The sequence below is a fragment of the Pangasianodon hypophthalmus genome, chromosome 6 (genome assembly GCF_027358585.1).
Source record: "Pangasianodon hypophthalmus isolate fPanHyp1 chromosome 6, fPanHyp1.pri, whole genome shotgun sequence".
Lineage (NCBI taxonomy): Eukaryota > Metazoa > Chordata > Actinopteri > Siluriformes > Pangasiidae > Pangasianodon > Pangasianodon hypophthalmus.
The window spans coordinates 11,403,557-11,428,265 of NC_069715.1; the positions used below are offsets into that span (position 1 = coordinate 11,403,557).

The 24,709-nt window shown below is 39.5% G+C and overlaps 1 protein-coding gene across 1 annotated transcript in view; it reads right to left on the minus strand.

The window, feature by feature from the left end:
• Positions 1–24,709, minus strand: part of btbd11b (BTB (POZ) domain containing 11b) — a 62,769-nt gene that overhangs the window by 2,837 nt on the left and 35,223 nt on the right. Inside the window, exons 2-16 of the mRNA XM_026927787.3 lie at positions 16,282–16,425; positions 10,653–10,857; positions 9,705–9,857; positions 9,259–9,424; positions 8,568–8,657; positions 7,133–7,234; positions 6,606–6,699; positions 6,379–6,514; positions 5,436–5,656; positions 3,935–4,113; positions 2,890–2,995; positions 2,393–2,495; positions 1,519–1,600; positions 736–804; positions 505–618 (exon numbers count right to left, since the gene is read on the minus strand). Coding sequence (XP_026783588.1) covers positions 505–618; positions 736–804; positions 1,519–1,600; positions 2,393–2,495; positions 2,890–2,995; positions 3,935–4,113; positions 5,436–5,656; positions 6,379–6,514; positions 6,606–6,699; positions 7,133–7,234; positions 8,568–8,657; positions 9,259–9,424; positions 9,705–9,857; positions 10,653–10,857; positions 16,282–16,425 — 1,964 coding nt within the window. The remainder of the gene's footprint in view (positions 1–504; positions 619–735; positions 805–1,518; positions 1,601–2,392; positions 2,496–2,889; positions 2,996–3,934; positions 4,114–5,435; positions 5,657–6,378; positions 6,515–6,605; positions 6,700–7,132; positions 7,235–8,567; positions 8,658–9,258; positions 9,425–9,704; positions 9,858–10,652; positions 10,858–16,281; positions 16,426–24,709) is intronic.

Below are 24,709 nucleotides of genomic sequence, written 5' to 3' on the forward strand. Positions count from 1 at the left end.
TGGGCTCTTTAGTTCCAGTGAAGGGAAATTGTAATGCTACAGAGTACAAAGACATCTATACAACTGTGTGCTTCCAACTTTGTGGCAACAGTTTGGGGAAGAACCACATACGGGTGTAATGGTCAGGTGTCCACAAACACTTGGCCATATAGTGTAAATTAAAGCACATTTTCTGGAATGTGATAATTACAATTATACTTGCAGCAATATATTAGCAATATACTAGACTCCTAGATTAATTTATTTCAACAATTGTCATCTTCTCATTCATATATCATCTTAAAAAAAATCTGCCAATTACGGAGGCTTGAACTACATGCAGGTGATTTGCATAATCTGAATGGGGAACCAGAAAACATGTCTTAAACCATTCTGAATATGCATAACTTTCCCCACATTAATATTAACATAACCTTTGGACTTAATTCACCAACTCTGAATATGGCCCTGCTGGCAATGAGTCAGAAAAAACACAAGTTTGTGGAAAGAGTTTATTTTCCGTACTTTAGCATGGTTGTAGATCTCTACACAGGTCTCAGTGTTGATGTTCTTGGAGCATATGATCTCGCAGTGCCTCTGTAGTGCCTCCAGCTGGAAAAACTTAGCCGCAGACAACAGCTAATGGACAAGAGAGTCTATTAGCACATGGCGTCACATGGATCACCTGCTTATAATGATTCGTCATGCATGAGTTTTAAAAGTGCAAAGAAGTATGTAGAAGTTAACAGGACGTACATCCATAACCTCAGTGTTCCTGATGTGTAGTGCATCTGTTCCACCATAGTACAGATACTGCATCACCAGCTGGAAGAAAATGCATAATTAACATTGCGTAAGGATCAACTGCATTATTATTGCTTTTATAGTATTTACACACATGTATGTGCGATTACCACAGGCAGGTAATTAAATACTCTGTACTGAAAAAAAAAATGCACTCAAAATTCATTTACGGTGGAAGCATATGGGCCATTATTTGGGAGGTCAATAAACATTTAGGCAATATACTTAAATTTATAGAAGCTTTTATGATTTTTTCAGTGATTATACATTATGCTCTAAATCTGGATAATACATCCTTTCATAGGGAAGAATCTGTGGTTATAAATCACCAATGTACAGTATACAGTATGTGTGGGTCTGATGGCTCAAGGACATCATAAAACACTCCGGAAAGCATATTACTTTTTTTTTTTTTAAACTTTATTGCTATAGTGCTGCAAAGTTGGATAAAAATGCATAAAAACAGCTTTCATTTCTGCCAGAGTGTAATAGTTGTAGTTTTGAATTCACATTATATTTATCTGCATACTTTAGCCATTTACTGGTGTAATTAAAGAACGGCCGCTAGACATCCACACATAAGTGAGTCTCAAGCAGGCTTTCTGTTTTTTGCTCAGTACAGGAAGATGTGTCAAAATTATTTCTTATGGTAATCACACATATACTACAGAGGCGGTAGATAGAGACTCAGTTGAACACTGTAGTTTATATGTGTCTATGCAGAAAAGCACAAACCTGGAATACATTATACTTCACGTTGCTAATTTCAATGCAGGTGTTCTCTGATGCTGGTCTGTTCGATAGTAGCAATTTAAACCTTTATGAAAGACAAACAGACACAGTGTCATATATATATATATATATATATATATATAAAATGTTCTGGATTCAGAATGTAAGTGCAGCTCAAGTAAAGAAAAAACCATCCTGAATGGCTTGCACATTAACATGTGATCTTCAGAGGCATTCAAGAGTTATCTGAAATTCTGAGGGTTTTTTTGTTTAAACTTCTTTCATCAACATGTTCCCTGCATTACCCACAAAGCTGTTCGACTACCAGCTGACAGTGACACCAGTGGGATTTAACCCTTCTTTCATCTCTACCTAAAGATGATGAGCAAAGCAGCAGTGCTTTAATATTTAATCTGTCCAGCTCTTGCACTTCCTCATCTGTATATTCTGCTCAAATTGATCAAGTTCTAAAGCATCACCTTTCATGCTAATACCACAATTAACACCATCATGCTTATCATACCGTAGATCACTATCTAGCTGAGGCAAGTCTGTAACTCATGTCATGTAACCCGCATTATATTCTTGAATTTTGTATCCAAGGTTCCAGCTCTTGCGCTTTTGATTTTAAGACCTAACAGCAAACATGACCATTATTCTTTATGGTTGATTAAAGATTTAAATTGTCTTTCATCTACTGAATGGCACTGTAACTGCACTAACAATGTAACAATACTGCACCAACCCACAAATTAGCACCACAATAGCTAAACGCATCACAAATATTTCAGTATAAACATAATGCATTTCAGGGTGGAGGTTTTCTTTAGCTGCAGAGCAAAGCTGACTTTGAGTGCAGTGCAGTGCATGGGCTCACCTGTTAGAGGCAGTAAAGAGCAGAACTTTATGAGCATAGAACGGCTTTCCTTCCACCAGAAATGTCACATCTGACATCTCCTTATTGTTCAGGAAGTGGGGATCTAACACAAACACAGGCAACATGAATAAACAGCCAGGCTCATAGAAATAGCAGGAACATAAAAAAACAACAAAAGCAGTGCTGAAAAGGTATTGTACACTAGATGGCAGAGGAGGCTTTATATGAAAGAGATGACTGTAATTTGAGAGCTGTGATGTCTCCAAACCAAAAAAGAAAAACATCATGAATGTGTTTGCTGCAGCTATACACAAGAGACATTGATAACTTTACTGAGACCACCTCACTCACCTCAGTAAAACCAAAATATACAGTAAATAAATCACCTGGGAAATATATATATATATATATATATATATATATATATATATATATATATATATGTGACTGCGTATAAATATAAATATGATATGTGCATAAATTATGGTAACACACACCGAGTCTGGAGGTCTGTTTCTTCTTGAGCTCGGTGAGTTTAGGAACAGGGTAGGGTCCGTAGCACTGAGTGAAGATCACAGCCAACTGCTGACTGATCACCTCATTCTACAAAATAAATTAACATCATAAACACGACACGCATCACAAATAATGGCCACAAGTGCCCATGTGCTTAACCGATGCTGCAACAGAAGTGCTGCAGGGGCGGGGATGCATGAACTTTGTGGAGAGACGGGATGCAAATCAGAGGAGAGTTTAATGTTATTTTCATCTCTGCTATGCCTCTTCTAGCTCTCCTTTGTATAGGTGGGTGGAAAATGGGTAGACTAAATCCCCAGCTGAATTATTTGCTCTCTCTTCATAGAAAGACTGATGAGTGCAACTTTGAGGAGCTCCTCATCAACATGACATTTCTTTCACCCTGCCTGCATTGCAATTTTCTTTTACATAGCGTTCTCTATGTCTCTTTCTTCCTCCATGGCCTCTCTATCTCTCTGTCTTTTGGTAATATGAACGCTTTTCAGATACACATCATAGTATATACTTGGTGTAGGTATATTATATGTATGAGAGCCCAGGTACAATCAGTCATCAATAAAGAACTAAAAGAGGATTTCCCATAGATCACCTCTGACAGATGTGCACATCCACCAGTGCGCACTCAAACACACAACCGATTGCACACATGCAGTAGAGGGCTGGTATGACAGCAGGTGATTTGTACAGGCGGTTAGGCTGATTGGAACGTCAGATTGAAGTGGAGTCTATCACTTCTCCTCTACATACAGAAAGAATGCACTTTGAGCAGGTATGTGACTGAACCTCTCCACCAGAGTCAAAGCAAAGCCCACACTATTACATAACACAGTTCTGCTTCCAAGCAAATCTCTCCATTTAAAGCATTCAGGAGATAGATCACAGGCTACATTACTGTCCCTATCAGCAAATAATAAGAAATCTGTGGTAAAGTTTCAGAATGCTGTGTGTAGGCAGAGTGGGCTGAGTGGGATGTGTGTATGTGTGATGGTGCAGGTTGTTGCAGACCTTGCTGGCACGGAGGATCTGGAACATTAGAGGCAGGCCGTGTGTGATGAGCTCCTCAGTGTACTCCTCCTCCTCGATGCAGCTGAACTCCTTCAGCAGACCCTGGATCAATGGCCGCCTGTGCTGCAAGAAACATGTGCGCAAAGATTCCAGCCAGGTGTGCAGTGTCCATGGCACTCCTGACACAAACACACACATAATGACTAGTTTAACATCACATTCCAGTGATTACGTATTGAGCACGCTCTTTGTGGATTGTACCCTGTATTATACATATATTATATATTATATAGCACTCAGGGATGGACAAGATTTCTTTTACATTTGCTATATATTTGAAATACAAAGCACATCATCGTCAGGTCAGGGCTACAGTGGATCTGGAGCCTATCCCAAGATTTATTTGGGGAATACACCATGGATTTACACGCTCATTCGCACCCAGGGGCAATTTAACATAGACAGTCCACTTAACATGTTTTTGGCAGGTGGGAGGAAACCAACACAGACACAGGGAGAACAGTCAAAACTCTGTTCAGATAGTAATCCAAGCCCAGGATCAAACCAGGAACCCTGGAGCTGTGAGGTAGCAACACTACCCGCTGTGCCAATTTTATAATATGTATTTATAGTCATAGCAAGATTAGGTATGCGACTTCAATTAAATGCTTGTGTTCTGCATTTACTTTTACATAGTGACATCAGGTAAACCGATTCTGTCGCATTTTAGAGCAGGTCTAAGTTCTACAGGTTGTAGATCTGCTCTGTTGCTAGAAATTCTCTGCAGCATCAAAGATTTATCAAAGGCACCTTCTGTTTGTGAACAGTTCATGAGCAGTGCTGCAGTGCTAACAAATGCTTCAGTGACTCATCAGAGAGGAAATGCAGTCTTAGCAATGTGTTGACTAACTCGTTTCTATCCAGCATGTTGCAAAACAACTTAACCGCTGTTACTGGATGATTAATTAATGCTTAAAAGGCTTCACATAATCACCGAGGTCCTTTTATTATTTGTCAGACTTTTAACTAGCCAGTAAACTGGATGCTAGCTAGTAGGCAAAGCTGCTATGATCTTGTAGGAGAAAAATATAACAGCAGGTCAACCGTTAGTGGTAATACTTTAGACACCAAACAGACAGTGTAATTGAGTCTTCATAAGAAAATACCTCCAGTTAGCATTAGCTATCATCTACCAATATGCTAACATTACCAGCTGAAGTGGTGCTACTGATCTTATGCGCATCTCACAAAATGCTGTTTCTGTATACGCAATATACAAAATGCCATATTTTATCTTGATACATTTTCACTTGCAGTATTTTGTAGTTTATTTCTACACATTCACATCTGGCATAGTTTGTATTTTCTATCACAACACATTTGGAAGTACTTTTGTCCATTCCTGATGATACTGTATAATGGAGGTCATCAAATAAATTTGATATGGGGCCTGGAAAAATATGATGGAGGAAAGATGTGGGCGTGAGATCCTAGTACTAACCTAAGCTGCGTATGTCCAGTGTGATGTCCACATGGCCGTGCTCTGTGCTGTGGTACATGGCTTCTCTCAGAGCTCTGAGTTTAGCCTTCCCGGTGCGTGCTGCCTCCATCTGCAAAGAATTCCTCTCCCCTGCCTCTGTCCCCTCAGCCAGGATCTCCTCCAGGGACAATACATCCCCTTTTTCCTTCTCAGACTGGGACAGTAGCCGACGGAACACATTCCTGAATCACACAGAGTCAGCAAGGATATAAGCCATAATTTATATCATGTGCTGTTTACCTCAGAATTTGACATCCAAATCATTTAGCTAAGTTTTCTAGCTGGCTTATCTGGCACTCCAATAATTCTTTCTGGTCATTTTCTTACAAAATGTTCACTTTATCCAATATTTTATAGAGTTAGGTGAGAAGTTGGTGAGTTACTGTCGTACCTAGGATTACTGATAGCTATTTATCTAAAATGGTATTTGAAATATTAGGAGGTATTGCTACCCTGCTCCCATCTAAAACTTTTTGAACTAATGGTAGGTCTCAGGATAACTGTCATCTCATTTGCCTGAGTTCGCGTAAAGTAAAAAAAAATTACATTTGTTGCTTTCCTTCCCTAAAAATGTAACATAAATAAAAATATATATATATTCACACTGGCACAGGTTGCAGTAAATCTGCAGTAAATCTTACAGCATAATGAATTTTAGAGTAAAGTGAAACGCACTGTAAAAAGGACAGTAAATTAGTCAGGCATTGGCAGCAGTCGTCAGTAAACCACTGTTTCTTTATGGTAGCATGCCAACTGATTGCAACTCTTTCAGTAAATTCCTGTCATTTCATTATAATATACTTTTGTAGTCTAAATCTATGCTGGCATTATTTTCTGGTAAGATTTACGGGAAATAAATTTACAGTGTTACTGTAATGTGACTTTCTAAGTGTATGTGTGCTACCTGTGTCCATGTGCTGCAGCCAGGCTGAAGGAGTTCATTTCGCCGTGTGGGGTTGTGGAGATGCCGTTGCGGTACATGGTACCCACCGTTGGGTCAGCTCCTCTCTCTAACAGCAGACTGACCAGCTCAAAGTTGCCTGCAGATGCACAAGAAAGATCTGCATTCACCTCTGATCTGCACTGACTGTGTCTTGCGCTTATTGAGTGATGTTTACAGTATTAGATTACCTGCAGCAGCAGCTAACTGCAGAGGTGTTTCTGTGTAGTTCTCCATTCCGTCCTGCAGAGAGCCCTCCACGTTTGCCCCAGCATCCAACAGCAACTGATAGAGAGAAAGAGAGAGAAGAAAGAAGAGACAAGAGGTGAAAGAGATAGAGCAAGAGATTGAAAGACAAAGTGACGGAGTTCAGACTTGACCACTTTCAACAGCAATGTGATCTAGACAGTAAACTAAACTGCTTATAGGACACATTTTCTGCTGAGTGAGAAAACACACTGAGCATCCTTAGCAGCTATGCAAAACACAGTGAAAATGGCTGATAATGACAAACATGGTAAATGGGGTGTAGCACAGTCGCTAGGCAAAGACTCTGAGAAGAGCTTTTACACCCACACACAACTGACCAAAATGTCAAGAGAGAACACGAAAAAAAAGAGACCTAATGCATAATCCTAATAACAATGCAGGGTAAGTTGTGTGTTCTGGACAAGAGTGTGTAGTCAGTGTGCTGTCAGGGCAGGCGGAGGACGTCTACCTGCAGCACGGGGACGTGCTGGTGGAGCACGGCGAAGGTGAGTGCCGTGGCTTGCCGAGTCTCGGGGTAGATTGAGGGGTGCTGGTGCACTGTGTTGGGCACCTGAAGGAGGTACAGGGGACAGTCAGGGCATAAAGACACACACACACACAGACAAATAAGCAGCCAGGAAAAGTGCTGGCTTGGGGAAAATCATACACACGCTGCACTCAGGAAGAACTTGGCACACGGCTCCCAGAAGACATTTGTCACTTTCATAGTTAGATTTAGCTTTTCCGTGGACAAGGTTAGAGATAGTTTAGAGTGCCATTCTGTTCTAATTTCCAAATGCTCTCTGTCAGTGGTACTTCTGCTTAAACCTTCTCATGTCTAATTCATGTCTAAATGTAATGACTCAGTGTGTTATGTAACAATGTACTCAGATTGTGCAATAGTTTTGTAAAAATATTTCCCAACAACGGTGACCCGCTATTGCAGGATGACTTACAGCATGACTCAAGTGTGATTGGTTCCAGTCACAACAGCAAGTCATGCAATCACTGCAAAATCATTCTTTGCTTTGGAGTCTCCAGCTAAACAGCTGAGTGATGTCTCAACAGTTGTAGTGATGACTCCAAACTAAGAAAGACGAAATGGGGAAAAAAAAAACCTCGTGGGAAATAAATTTGGGTTTTTTACCTGGTACGCCATGACACAGTACACAAGAGTACATACAGTGGAACATATGGAATACAATGGAAGCATGGGTTTAATGGCTTGATGAGGAAGCTCTGTTAAACATAAGCAAGGAATTAAACAAGGGTGTGCTGTTATAGGAAAATAATCAACGATGAGGTGGTACAAAGTTACCGTTACCATGCCAAAGCGGATTATTTTCCTGTGACAACATGTCCTGGGGTGTTTTATTCCTCTTATACCACAGCAATTTGCCAATGATTATAATCTGTTAGTTATTAATGAACATGTCATGGTTTTTTTTGAAACAGTTTATAGTTACAGTTTAATGTTGTGAAATGTCTGCAAGACAAGTTAGTTCCTGTTATCACTCACATTATAACAGCTATAAACAGTTGTTACCTCACCACTTTTTTTCTCTCCATCCAAAAATGTTGAATAAACATCTCTTTACAGCGAGCTTCACCATATCAATGATTATAAAATTTTCTTTGTTAAATAACATTCTTGAAATCTGTTAGTCTAATTATTAGGCTTAGTTAATGTAAATCATCTACCAAGTCCCTGTGAATTAGCCAGTAGTATAGAAATGATAACGTATTAGAACAGGCACAATAATATAAACCTGTGATCTGCCTTTCAGCCAGAACTACTGCCAGAGCCATTCTGTTACAGAACATTAATTAACACCTTCTGACCAATCAGATTTGAGAATGCAATAGTGCTGTGGTATAAGGACATACCACTTATAATCACTGACCTCATTGTTGATATCAGCTCCCGCATCCAACAGCATCTGAACCATGGCCTCATCACCACGAGCACATGCATACATCAGTGGAGTCATACCCTAAAGAACATACATACACACACATGCATAGATGGTCACACTGACTGAAAAACATTACTTATTTTTGTCTTTTGATAAAGCAACACTAGTTGCTTTCTTTAAAATGTACTGTAGACACTGAATATTTACTTAATAAAGGAGGGTTTTGAAAGTCTGTGTATACAGAGAGACTAGAGGGGATTCAGCCTAATCCAGTACAAGAGCCCATGGAAAATCTGACGCCATTCATGGTTCTGTGAAAAAGGTCGGGAACGGCTTACATTTCCCTCCCAGAGTTCAGTGGTGCAGCCAAGCTAGCGGGATGATGGAGAGAGTGGTGACGTGTGGCCTGTACTCTGGCTCCCACTGAGACGATTAACCATAAAACACTGTGAGGATGAGAGTGGCACAACTATGCTGATGTAATGAGAGACTTTTAGTAGCGTTAACATCTTCATAGGACAAATATGGATGAGGTTTATGAGGTCTGTAGTGACGGGATTGCTATTGTGCTGGATGTTTTATTTGAAAGTAAACCATTTTTATTTAGTACAGAACCTCTACATTTTTTGAATTTGGATGAATGCTATGATGTTTATAGTGTTTGTGTGAGGTGTGTCACCTGTTCATTCTTGCTGTTGATGCCTTCAGGTCCGAGCAGATTGATGGCCTGCTTTACCAGGTCCGTGCGGCCGCAGTTGAGCATGCGGAACCCCAGATCCTGCAGAAACTTTGCCTCAGTGGACGCAGCATCCAGCTTCCGTGACATACAAAAACAATCATCTGTCCTGCAGAGACAAATGCAAAAACCATGACTCATTCCGCTGATAAAAAACACATTGACAACAATACCAAGTTGTGTAAGTTCTGAAAACAACCACTGTTTCGAGTTATGTCTCACAGTTAAACAGTAACACAGTTATGTCTCAATGTGTTTATGTGTTCTACAAAACGTGTATTGACACAATGAAGTCTATAGCCCCAAATCTGTCTTCAACAGCCCCCAATCGGTTGCCGTAAAAGATGTTACACATGTATCTGGTGTATGATTTTGAAATGGCCTCTTACTTTAGCTGCCGAGGTTCACAGTCCACTCCTGGCAGCATGAGCCGGGCCGCCTGCCGAACGTCATCACTATCCACCGAGAAGCTGCGGCGGTGCTCGGCATGGGCTACGGCCACTCGGATCCACTCCATAAGGGGAGGTAGTACCATAAATGGCCTGCAGGGAGAGACAACAAGCAGAATCTCAATTATTCACCTCACAGTGCCTCAACATCTCCAGCTGTTATGGCTCTAGCATCTGCAGCTGTTACAACTATATTGAATGAAATATTTTGATATTTACTTAGAAGTGTAACTTAAGGCATCTTGCCTAATAAGGTTTGCTATGTCTAAATGATATAAATATAAAAGATGTTGCTATCATAAACTATTATTTTTTAGAAACTGCATAAATTTTAGTTCAAACACTTTGTGTTTGTCCTGTTTGCTCCAAATTATTTCCATAAAACCAAATGGTAACTGAATATGAATCCATTATTCGGAATGAATACAAATACAAATACAGATGTGAATAGGACACACACTATTTGGTTAATTTTTTGTAAAAAGCTTGCCAGAAAGCTTCCCAGGCTATCTGGTTGAAACTTGAGGTATGCATGGGGACTGGGATCCCTTGGAATGCAAAAAAATAAATAAATAAAAGTCATGCATTGCTGGAAGGAAAGGTGTGCATATCCTAAAGCTTAACTTATTGAGCATCATGCTTCCAAGCTCTTTATCGAGTGTTTCATTTCCACATGCGTGTGAGAATTGGAAAGCTCACGTCTGTAAATCCAATAAATCCATTAATATTTATTGCATCTCCTGGGGTATGTCATAGATGCAGTTTGTGCAGTATTGTCAGAATTGTAGTGGTCACTTCTACACATCAATCAATAGTTACACAATGAAGCACACTGATATGTATCTGCTACAGTTTACATATGCAGAAGATCCAGGCCTGCAATCTCACCTTTCTGTGTGAAGAGTGATTTTGGAGGGTTCTACATTGGGGTTCTCCCACTCCATCTGAGGGCAGTGCATGAAGTAACAGAGAGTGTAGAGAGCCTCAGGCTCCCAGTGGAGCAGATTGTTCTTCTGGTGCACAGGAGTGCTGTTAGTATGGTTCTTGATACTCAGGGGTTGAAGGTGATGCATGGCTCTGGACACCAGGTCACCTGTAAGCAGCAGGCAGGAGATGAAGTTGTGCTTATTAGTGTGGAATGAGGGTCATGTGACATTGGTGTGATTACAGTAGGGGTGGGTAATATCACAAAAATATCATATCATGACACTTGAAGATATTTCTACGATATATGATATATAGGTTTGCATGCATACTGTCAACAAAACAGTAGTTTTTTTCATTATTAATGACAAAAATAAATTACTTAAAAAACTTTACAATTCAGATAAGTGTATGAAATGTTGTCATCAAATCAGCTCCTTTCAGAGTATGTAACTGCTATTAAAATTTAATACGATATCACAATACTCGCATCGTTAACACAATACTCACATCTTGTATAGTGACATAATTTATCATGATATCAATATTATATCCATATACTACAGCCCAGTCCTAGATCACAGACACACTTTTTTAATGGTGTTTTGTGTTGGGCTGTCCTGTTTTCAGCCATGCAGTGATGGAACTGTTGACTCAACTCATTTGTCATCTCCACCTGTTGAGCAACACTCTCCTGTTGCGTGTATCCTGTGTTTATATTATTTCTTGATATTTCTCTAAGGATAAGACAGCATGGAAGAGGATAAAAAAATTAAGTAACATACTGCAAAAGAATTTTGTTGTTCTTCTTTCAGCTGCTCCCATTAGTGATCACCACAGTGATCCTCCGTCTCCATTATGGAAATCTAGTTTATGGTCCACATATTTGATTAGATACATGGTTTTACGCTGGATGCCCTTCCTGACACAATCCTCCCATTTTATCCGGGCTTGGGACCGGTACTGAGCGCGCACTAGCTCATGCAATCCCAGTAGCTGGGTTTGGCATCTGACGTGGTGCTCAAACTCACAACCTTGAGATTAAGAGTCTCATGCGCTACTGACTGAGCTAGCCAGGCACCTACTGCAAAAGCTAAGTACTCAAAATACAATGCAATCATTCAGACGGAATTCAGCATTAATTTATCAGACATTTGGCATCGCTTTCTGTCTTTTATTCGTTATCTCTCCAATATTAAATCTATGTGTGAACCTGTGTGTGACTGAATGCATGGGTCTTAGCACTTTTGAATCCATTCATAAGAGCACCACAGCACTTCACTCTGCAAACGGCAATGAATAAATAGTGCCATGCTGCGAGACCTAGTGAGCAAATGCCTCTATAAATCACACAACAATCAGAATGCTGCAGTCACAGCTATTCTCTATTTCATATATTTCTTTGTTTCAATGAATTAACATCCACACAGCCAGTGTGTGACAGCCCCAACAGGCCCAATCATTTAGAAAAAAAGACAAGAGGTTGTTTAACTGACATAATTGTGTTTTTCACACAGCCAAGGCTACAGGATTCAATAAAGAATGCAGTAAAGGGAGAACGGTAAAAGCCACATTTATAAAGGTTTTGCGTGCATGCCATGTGAATCAACTGACAGCAGAGAGCAAAGAGACAGCAATTATCCAGCAATTACAGGATTACATGGAGATATGAGATCCTCTTGTTTCAACGATTAACTAGGAAAAAAAAAAAAGAAGTCACATATATTAAGTGAATTTCCACAAAAAGAGACCTAAGTGTTGACATTTACACCTGCAGACATGTAGGTGCTAGACTTGATTACAAGACAGATGTACAGTAGCTACAGGCACACGCGGACTCCAAATAAGCATAGCATGAGATATATGATGACAAGAGGCTTTGGAAATGAGAAAAGGAGACTCAAAGCTGCTCTCAGAGGGCAGTTCCATGACCAGTACTCTCATCTCTTATTCATGATAGCCTGTGATATTTCCTGTGAGTCCAAGGGCCAGTAGGAGCTGACTGAGAGTGATATCTGCTCCAGATTAACCACCAGGAAGAAACTCTGCAGCATCTAACAGCACTTTTCTCCCCTTATGCTTTTCCAGGCTTTAGATGAACACAATATCCAGGAACTTTAATGGCCATGAAGGTGACCTTCATCACTAAAAGCACAAAGTGGGAATACAGTAGCAAGTGAAGAACAGAACAGGCTTTAAGTGGGAAAACTGAGCTTCAACTGATGGCTCATCCTTCCTCCTCTAAAGCATAAATAAAGAATGAGGGCCTTGATGAGGGCCAGGTGCATGGCCTGTTCTGCTCTACACTGTCACAGAAGTATGCAACAGCTTTTTTTTTTTTTTTTTTTTGTAATCAGATCAACATTCCCTTAGCGAATAGCCAAACAAGTATTTTCTTCTGGTCTATGTACTGTAATGAACATATGTACATTAAAGTACTTCGAAAGGTTCTGAGTTCTTGAGCCAAGCTCTCTATATCAAAATATTTCATGTGGAACTGCTTACATTTCACATTTAACAGAGATATCAGCATGCATTTTCTGAATTTTAACTTAAGTAGCTATTCAGAATTTAAACAATTTTAATAAATTGTATTCTTGTTTTTAAAAAGAATTTAAAAACATTGCATACTTCTGTAATTCAATTTGTCTTGCATTTCACAGAAAAATCAACACATCTAAATCTTAAATATCTGAAACCGTAACAGCAAAATAAGAATTTTTTCATGCAGGAAAAGAGCACATACAATGCTAATGTATTAGGCATTAGGCACTGGCAACAAACCCAGGAACTCCTACAGGCATGCTGGGTAATGAGGGAAGACCGAAGAAATAGGGTCGTTATCAGAGTTAGGAGAGGAAATGATATCTCTTAGGAAAACAGAGGAAAGAATGAAGTGGAAACATAGAAACACTCATTGGGGGCCATCCAGCCATGGTGTTTTAATTGGCAACTCTGACCAACTCCAAACAAAACCAGGTTTCTGTCAGGTTTCTATCAGACAAGTTAAGCCTGCTTGCTTTTCCTGAAGAGTCTAGCTCGCTTTTTGGAATGAAGCTAATGCCACAATAAAATCTGAAATTTTCAGTTAATACTGCTGCCTGGATTCAAATTCACATGCATGAGAAAAAAAAACACTCACACCTTACATCCATCCACATCCACACAATCACAGAAAAAGCAATGACGTGGATTTGTTGAAATTCAACCAGCCATCTAGATAAATAGGATCTGGTATAAGGGAGAAAATCCATAAGATGCAATAAAGCAGCTCCAGTCTCATTTGTTAAGTTGAGACCAATTATTAACTTGAGTGATGTAGCTGAGGTTGAGAAACTGTTTGAGCCAGAATTCACAAACCATGCTCACAGTTCTGGCATACTCTGGTATAATAGTAGGGTTCATATTTAATAATAATAATAATAATAATAATAATAATAATAATAATAATAATAATAATAAAGAAAAATCTCCTTCCAGTTTAGGTCATACCCACTTTGTTAGAATCCAAATACAGATACAAATATGGATATTTGGGGTATTAAACAGACACAGATACTGATACAGATAGTGGCATTGTGTTATATCCTTACTGTGTATAATATACACACATAAAATATAAACGTTGCTGTCTTCTAATGGTTTACAGTGAAGAAATTATGAGACGGTGATAGAAAGAATGTGTATTCCTAGTGCTAATGCTATTCCTAACATACAGAGTGCTCTGTTAATTGCTGGGGCTCTGCAAAGAGACATTTTATTCAGTTATATTTTGTTCATGGATATTAAGGAAGGAGAAAATCTCAAAATGCATGTAAACATTACTTGTAGTGCATCCTGAATGTTCAATTTCTTTTACTTAAATGTTTGCGACTAACGTCTGACCAAATTTAATTTTAATCTTTCTTTGAGATAGAAGGCAGAGATCACAGTAACCTTGCCATTCTGGCAGCAACAGCACCACAGTTTCATTTCTGTGTGAATACACTGCAGAAGGTTCGGAACAAAATGAGAAATGTTCTCTACAATGTTCTGTAGAAAGAAATCTTCTTGCATTTATGAAGTCTGTTGTAGATATACTATAGGTGAATATGTTAGCAAACTTGTATGTCTATGTTTTCACTAAGTACATATCTAACAAAGTAAACTGAAGGTAGTGATTTGACTAGAACGCACAAAAATAGACATAACACAGACATAAGTAGAATGCACTATGCAAATTACTACTCCCTAAATAGTTTGGGACACAATACAAATGTGTTCATGTAACACACTGTATTGAATGTATTAAAATAGATTTTTCCATTTTATCGTGTTCTGTGATGGCTGTTCAAACATGGAGAGTTTCTGTATGACAGCCCTAAGGCAGGCAGCATAGTTGCCATGTGTGTTGTGGAAGCAAGCGCCCTCAACCTCCCTTCTAGGGCTAGTGAGAACAGCCATCATGGATAGTGGTAGAGTGAAAAAGAAAGAGAAAGAGAATATAAAATACAAAGGAGACACTGGTGAAGTTGAAAGACATGCTTTACTGAAATTGCAGGAATAAACATGGGCTTGGGGAGGTTTTAAGTGCAGGGGCATTTTGAGGCAATGGGCAGTGCACTCTGCTGTCCAATTACTGAAGAATAATTCAAGCATTAATGTTATCCTGCTGATGACAAGCCACTTTTTTTCAGGTCAATAAAAGCATACAATTTTATGCAAACAGCATTCGTACAAACACAGACACGGTTTGTGATCACAAAGTGTGAAGTCAGTGCAAGGCATGAGGCTGTAGTGCTTATGAGTCATATTGCCACATGAACATGCGCAGAACAGATAGCATTAGTAATAGTAATAGCAATAGCAATAGCAATAGCAATAGCAATAATAATAATAATAATAATAATAATAATAATAATAATAATAATAATAAGGGGTTCCAGAATAGATATCTTCCTTTTATACATCGTACTGTATTACATAGTAAAAGATCAAAATACAAACCCAGATGAGTAATTCGAACATTAGTTCTAAAGCTTTCAGATATTTGCATGAGCAAGAAAATCAGAATTTTCTGAAAAACTATCAAAAGTCTCTAATACTAATATCAAAGGAATGTTAAGTATTTAGGGAATGTGTTTTATACTTATGTGCTTCATGGTGAGCATGCATCAAGCCACACTCATGGAGTTATAGGCAATAACCATGCCCTTATAGTAACTCGTAAAACAAGGGATGTGGTAGAAAGACTCTGTGGGTTGAAATAAGGCCACATGTTTGAATGTGCAGAGGTGGCAGGAGGTGTTTGCATGTGTATGTGAGAGAGACACAGAGAGAGAAAAAAGTGACAGAAAAAGAGAAGCAGATTTGCATCAGCTGTGTAAACACACTCTGTCCTTATATGCCACTAGCCCTAATAAAGGGTGCAGCTTAATTTAGTTTTTTTTATTATGTACACACAGATATCGTAGAAGCACAAATATGAAGCACCTACACACATGAACAAACAGTGGTTTCCTTGATGCATGGAACTGAACATGGAACAAAGACTATTTTTAAGACAGGAGATTTTGATCTAGCTACTATAAAAGAGACTATGGGTTTCACTCACTGAGCTCAGCGATGCTCCCCACACGTGTGGCCAGCAGACACTGCTCTATAGTGCGCAGCTCGGCCTGACTGTAGGCATCACCAGCCTTCCCTGACCGCTGCTGGTCTCTGTGTAGGTTAAAACTGTCTGGCAGACTCAGGATACCTAAGAGAGAGAATGAAAGACAAAGAGAATTAGGACCTTTGTGGAAAAGCTGACTCAATTTTTTTTCAGATGTTTCAGCTTCATTATTTTACTGCAGAAGAAATGTCCATTGCTGAAGGACATCCAAGCCAGCGCTCCTTCTAGTGGCCTTCATATTACAATTATGAAATTAGATGGCTTGTGGTCACAATTCATTAGTCCTACTAATGTACTCAAACATACAATGTCAGATGAATGTCACTTAAAGTAGTATATCAAGATCAGAGTGTATGAGTCTTATGTTTTAATGGGAACCACAAATAAGCAGATGGAAACATTGTGAGACTCAGTCATTGGATACAAAATGGCCCAAAGTGGCTCTCTTAGCCAATGGAAACATGTAAGTACACCATTCCTGAGGCAGTTTATCACCTTGTGCTTTCAGTTCAATTAATGACTGATGCTGATGGTAGACCTAATGATCCTATGATGTAAGTCTATATGGAAGAAGAGCTCTGAACCACTAGACAGCCCGCTATTCAAAGACTTGGCTAACTGCTCTCCATCTGCACTCTTTGACAAGGTGAATGGAAAAGCTATTATGTTTCAGAACACACAGCGATTACGGTAAGGAACAGTATGCGCCTGTTTCTGGCAGTGGATACAATTGTAATCACTTGCTCTTAACAAACTGTTTAAGCTGATCAGTTCTCTTCAGATCACAGTCTGAATTTATTTATATGATTTAAAGTCAATGCACTATGTCAAACTTTTTCCGCTTTTCATGCCACCACACAAACTCTGCACCACTCATCAGCACAAGAAGCTAAACCTCTGAAGGCAGACACTCCACTTGTTTTTTGCATCACCGTTATTACTGCATTTTACTAAGAAGATGTCATGAGCAGGCGTGCTATGGTTTAAAAATTTGAGGATATTATAACCTAATCTCAAAATATCATGGTTTCATGGTATTATGGCATTCAACCATTTAAAAACATACATGCCTGTGGTGAAAATGAAATCTTTGTACAAAGTTGTCTTTGCATATCCATGAATAGGAATCCTTGATTAGGTAGAAAAAAATTAACGGGCATACTGTAATAGATGGAAAAGCATTTTGAAAAAGTCAGCAGTGAGGTAATCATCTGAGCATACACCGTGACTAACCGTGAAACCGTGACACTGTAACAACCCTAGTCATAAGAAAACCGTATCCGTCTCTACTGTAATGTTCTCTTTACTCTGCTGATGGAGCCAGTTGTGTGTTAAATTATGATGTGACAGAAAACAATGACTCTTTTTGTCCAGTCAACAAGGGAGCTTTAAAGTAAACACAGTTTCAGATACTGCTGGAGGTGAAAATGGTCTGCCATCAGTCACACTCCCTCATGCGCGCACACACACACACACACACACACACACACACATAGTATGCTTCTTTCAAATTGAGTTGCAATGTTAGTGTTGACCTGTTAGAGATCCGAAATTCAGAACAGCATCTTTTAGTCAGCATCTTTTGTTTGGTAAGTGAAATATACAACCTTGAAGAATTAGTCCATGGTTGCCATAGAGACAGGGCTGGGGTGTCAGGGTGGGTTGCTTGCCTGCGGCATGGGAGGGATTTCAGGTGTTTAGAGATGCATAACCACACCTCACTGCTCACAAACCACAGTTTGATATATCAAGGATATCTGTCAAGGATATAAGCCAAGCTCAGTGCGTATGTGTGTGTGTGTGTGTGTGTGTGTGTGTGTGTGTGTGTGTGTGTGTGTGTGTGAGAGAGAGAGAGAGAGAGAGAGAGGTGGCTGCATTTCATTCAGGAAAAAGCACACATCACACAACACTGCAGCTCATACTGAACAAGATGTTGCTCTAACTGTGAAAACCAGTCAGATTATATTCTACAGTATTCTACATACATGGCTTTATCGCTGACAATTTAAAGTAAGTTACTATTCCTTTATTTCATTCGGGAGGCAGATATTTTGCACCATGGCTACTTAACTATGGAAGTCTCTACCTCAGTGTGCTTTTCAAATTTTCTTCGTTCAATGCTCAGCTCAAAATCTTCCCCTACTATTTACATGGGTTTGATCGTCATATAAACACATACAACATTAGCTAACTAGCTATCCACACAATTATTTCACCCATATGAAAACTTAGGACAGTAAAGTAATTGAGCCACTAATGTGACTAGAGAAATGATTTGCTAAAACATTTAATACACACATTACATTTGTAAGAAGTCTGTGAAATCTGAAGGGAAGTCGCTTTATTAGCCTGCTGTCTTACTCAGTGAAGGTGGACTCAATTCAAACCAGACAATGCAATGCAATATGGGTATTTCATGTCTGCTATTTCACTACCTACACTACATTTTGCCAAAAGTTTGTGGACACCTGACCAGCATGTTATACTACCATGTTATAACAACCCCCACTCATCTGGGAAGGCTTTCCACTAGATTTTAGTATGTGGCTGTGGGGATTTGAACATTCAGCCACAACAGCATTAGTGAGGTCAAGTATTGATGTCAGGCGAGGAGGCCTGGGGTGCAGTTGGCCTTCTAGTTCATCAAAAAAGTGTTCAGTTGGGTTGAGGTCAGGGCTCTGTGCAGGCCACTCCATTTCTTCCACTCCAACCTTGGCAAACCAACCCTCTCTGTGCACAGGGGTATTGTCATGCTGGAACAGGTTTGGGCGTCTTAGTTCCAGTGAAGAGAAATTGTAATGCCACAGCATACATCCTATACAGCTGTGTGCTTCCAACTTTGGGGCAACAGTTTGGGGAAGGCCCACATATGGGTGTGATGGTCAAGTGTCCACAAACCGTTGGCTGTACAGTGTATCACAGTGAATTATGAGATTAAAAGAATATGCTGTATTTTCTCTAAGAAAATGAAGGGCCTTGAAAATAGTACATTATATACACTGAATAGTAAATCATTTTGGACATAGCGAGAATCACCTGACAGGCAGTAAGTAGCTATTTATATAACTATCTATCTAGCTATGTATAAAATTAGACAGGCTAGATAATGATAGTTGAAGGCTAGATAGTTGTTTGTTTGGCTAAACTGACAAGCTAGCAAGTAGTTACAACTTATAATGATGCTGAATGCAATGTCTGCTCAAAGTTCTTTGTTGTCCACTGAAAGCAGGTAAGGTAAAATAGTGGAGAGCAAAAAAAAAAAGGAAAAAAGAAAAAAAAAAAAATGGTGAGAGCACTTACACCCTTATACTCTCTCCCCAGGAGTCCAGCAAGGCTCTCCATGACGAATGAGGGTGCTAGGCTCCAGCGCAGCCTGAAACATTTAAAGCAGCGGGTGGTACAGCTGGCATTTCTCACACACGCTTTCTCTTAGCCCCCACCCCCACAAACACACAACCTCTCCCTCTCGCTCCCGAGGTAAATGGTTCAAATTACAGAAGGCTGTAAAGTCTACACATGTATCCACACATTTGATGTGTTGTCCATACGAATGCGTGGCATGGATCTCTCCTTTACCAAAGAATACCAAGAACAAGGTTGTGGCTGTGTATCCAGATCCTTTTCATTAGCAAAAAAAGACAGTTGCTAATTTCATTTTTCAAAGCCCACTCACTGTCAACTCATCAAAATTTATTTACCAGCAAGGAAGTGATAAATAGATGAACAGGAGCTTAGTAAAACAGATTTTATTTCTAAGTGGACAGATTTTGCTAATGACTTTGATGGGTCTCATGGGTGCACAAGGAACTACTTCCAAAACACAACATTAACACATCACCCTTGGGAGTTTTTCTCTTCACTTTTGTGTGGCAGCTTGCAAAAACTCTTCTTAATTTTTGAACACTTTCTACTATATATAGTTCTGACAACTACAGGTTATCCTGAACTGAAATACATGTTCCTCCTTTATATGTGTCTCAACCACATGTGAAGTTACAGCTTTTTTAAAGTCTGGCTATCTCCAAAAGTGAAAAGCGAGAAACTGTATTTAAAGATTTCATTCCAATTTCACCGAAAAATGCCTTGCCTACCTCTACATTTAGAACCTAATCCACTTATGGAAAAACATTACTGTTGGATTTTTAGGAATTATAAGTTTAAATTAAGTTTAAAAGAAATTAATTATTTGATTATCATCTTTATCCACATCAGTCTCTGTCTCATCACTCTGAGATTAAATTGCTCTTCTCTGTATTGATGATGTAATGGCCCAGAAATATCGCAGACATTCTGACAGCTGGTATCTGATTACAAACTGAATTGATTTGGCTTTTGTCCATTTTGCCATAGCAAAATGATCAAACCGTGAGAAATTTAGCAGAAAGGTTTTAGACACCATTAGACATACTGTCTGCATTTACCTCTACTTTTGTTAAAATGACTCCTTACACAACATGATGTTTGAAAGAAGAAAGCCAAGGCAGGATATTAAACTGTCCTAAAAAAAACTAATGCAGAAATGCAAAATAAAAAATAAATTAAGATGGAAAAGTATTTTATTGGTAGAAAAACTCAATTTTGGTCAAAAAGCAATTTTTCTTTCTTTTCAGCTGTTTTCTAGAATTCAGCCACTGCGTCCTCTGACCGGTTCATGTTGCTCTCCACACATTTGCTTTGAAAGAAACAGTGCATAAGCGAACCAGTGGAAAGGAGAGGAATAATTGGTTTGTGCTTTCATGAGTTTCCATATGCCAAAATCAAAAGAACATATGGACATTTGAAACAGATTTACATGGTATTCTGGTAATCAAATCGGACTTATATGTGATTATGTTCTATCACTGAACACTATTCTCTCCACTCTTGAGTATTCTGACTGTAACAGCACTGCCACAGTGCATTAAGCCTGTCCCATCTTCTGAACTCATTCTGGACAACAGCCCATGGGCCCTGATCAACTATTTCAAGGAGGTCCACAATGGCAATTCCAGTGAATAATTGGGTCTTTTGAAGAATGGAGTCTCATTGACTGTGGTGTGACAGAGAAAAATAGAGAGACAGCCTGAAGCGGAACACTTCAATTGAAGCAGAATTGATTTGTGAGGTGCCTCATTGTCTACGCCCAAGGCCTTCAGGTAGTAGTGAGTGGTATACCGTTATGTTTTGAAGTGGTTTGCTAAATTTCTTATTCTGCATAATCATGTGACGAATTCCCACTCTCAGTGTGCATTGTGAGTGCCCTGTGTCACGGCATCCAGCGCAGACAGCATTGCTTCCATGCTTTGTTTTGAGTTCCTGTCATGCTTTATTTTGATCCGAGTCTTGTCTCTGCCCCGGTCTTATCACTGGTTTATGGCTCTATTGTGTTGTGATTGTAAGCATCTGTTTTGTATTATTTCCACATTAGTTTGTCTATTTAAGCCCTTCTGTGTCTTTATCTCATTATGAAGTCTTGTCATAGTATATGAGCATTTCCATGATTTCCTCATGGTGGACTCTCATCCTAATATGTTATTGTTTTTATAGTTACAGCTCATACTCAGGGGCATATAATCATGGTGACGTTTTTGTTAGGAGACATTAATTTAATATAAGTCTCAGTTGTAAGCAGTTTGTAACAGTCAAAGTTTCTCAGCATAGGAAAATCTTCAGGACAGAGGAGTTTACGCTTTCCGGTAGGGGGAAACGCCCCCCTCAACCCCTAGCATGCATTATTTTTGTAAAAAAAAGCATGGTTTGTCGTGTGTCATTCCCTGCATGATACAGTCTACCTGTGTTTTGATTCCTGCAGTGATTCCTGCCCCAATGGGCCTCCGTTAGCACATGTTGCAGTTCCTATTTTTGACCACTAGGTGCAATGACTATGGAAGCTAAGTGCTGATTGTGCAACATCTAGAAAGGAGAGCAAATCAGTAGAATATCAGCTTATATCTGTCAAATAGCAACATTTTAAAAAAATTACTGGTCACTTAAAAAGATGCAATTAGTGTAAAATTTATTGAGTTGGGAATGAGGACTTTACAAAGATTAACATTTGTTGAACAGTTCAAAGTGGTATACAGTAAATGTATACCACCTTCAGTATATGGTGGTATATACCAATACTGTGATACAATTCCTCCCACTACTACCTGCCGGTCAGGGAAAGATTCAATAATAAAGATGTTCTCACACAAATGATTCACACTTCTTTGCGCTGTCTTGACCTGTGGTCTGGAGCCCACATTACAGGAAAGGTCTGTTTTTATAAAAGTGATAGGAATAATAATGGGCTGGAGTTTGCTTTTTAAATAAATCTTTTGAGCTACCTTAAACTGCTCTGTCAAACTGTGGAAGATACTGACCTTTTCCAAACATCAGCCAAAAAAACTGCTGGAAAAAACATTTCTGGCCATCAGTATTTAAAGGATCTCCAAATTATAGCTGACAAATTCCTATAAATCAAACTTATATGTTTAGCCTGCCAAGAAATGGGTACTATGGTTCATTAGATGCAGGCTGTACAAAGATATGGACCACCTATCACATGAATAAACATGTGTGAACCAGCTGGAGAGTGTGCTGGATTGTGTGTGGATCCCATGCCCCACAACAATGTCAAAGAGTAATTGAGGCTGGCGATATACAGAACAACATGCATGACACGACCTGAGGAACAGCTTTTGGCAAGAATGCATCAGGATGTATATTATTCAAGTTCAAACCTGTTGGCTTTTGCAAGACCCTCAAAAATGTGATTTATATGGGACTAGAAATGTATTGCACTGCTTATCTTGTGTTCTAATGTTAGCCTGGCTGTTCACACACCTCCTGGCTGAATGCAAGCCTGTGCTATGCGACAGTCCAACATGCAGGAGAAGAGCTGCTGGGCGAGACAGGAACATTTCCCAGCGTTCCCAGCCTGAGTGCGGATCAGCCACTGACCTCACTGCGGTTCACACTATATATTTAAATCTATTTTGAAGGGAAGTGGAGCCAAGCCTGCTCCACGCGCACACACACACACGCACACACACACGCACATGCACACACAGAGACACGCACATGCACACGCACACACACACAGACACTCACACGCGCACACACACACGCACACGCACATGCACATGCACATGCACACACACAGAGACACGCACATGCACACACACACACTTGCTGTCTGGCTGTATGCATGGAAAAACACCTCTCAGGCTTTCTTACAGAGCACAGCCCCCAACTGGGTATTGTACGTCCTCACTTCATTTGTAACTTCATCTACATCATGTAAAACGACACCCAAACTGCAGCACCTTCTGCCCTCACACCAATCGTCTTGTCCAACTCTGTCACCAGAACCACACTCAGCTAAAATCACACATGAGAAAAAATAACAGCTAATATTTCTTGGCAGTGTAGGCTGGTATTTTAATGACACAACTTGGGCTTTTGTGATAGCTGTACTGTGATGGTGGTCTTTCCTACGCTACATTTAAACACCCTCCAGTATCAGCCCACGTGCTACAATCAAGTCATCTAGCATACTCACAAATAGGAGCCAAGGGATTATGTTTTTCTAATAGGTTAAATCACACATACTTATAAAGCCAACTATCTTTTGAAAAAATGCTATCTTACAGAGGCCACAGCAGATGGAGACCATATGTATAGCAACCAGAGTCAGGAAGCCTGCCTTAGCAAAGAGGGAGACAGAAGGGGAGACGGGTGCAGCCATGCCATGCCTACATTCAATATATGTCTCCAAGAAAGGCCAACCACAAGCCCTTTAGCAATGGGGAATTGTTAAGTGATCAGAAAGTTGGATATATTTGGAGCATATTGTTGACTGCATGGTGTCTGTTTACATTAAAGCCATGAATCACGATGACATTTCATACCTTTCAAAAAACCCACAAGTCAAATAGAGATATAGAAAGACAAGCCAAGCACTTGAATAAAGGACTAAAAAACTAAAAAAAAGGCTTGGGATACTATAAAGCGAAGACATTTCCTCTTAAAATAAAATACAAAAGGCAATGGAGACATCAATCATTTCTATAATATGTGCTGCCAAACTAGTTAAATAAAGGATGTATTGAAAAATTGCCATAGGAACTTTTTGATACCATATCTTTTCTCAAACTCACAGCAAATGTCTAAGGCTTTAGTCAACTCCTCATTCATACCAGTTTCCAACATGATCTGGGGTCTAGTTCATAATCCATGCATATGCGTAGTATTGTGCATAAACCAGGTCTCTGCAGGTTTCTACACGTAGAATGTGATTTATCAAGTTCTTGTGCATGAGAATGTGCGTATATTTAGAACTACTCCTGACTACGTGTGTGCAGAAACTCCTAGTGGTAGAAAAGTGTAACTGGAGCTATATGGA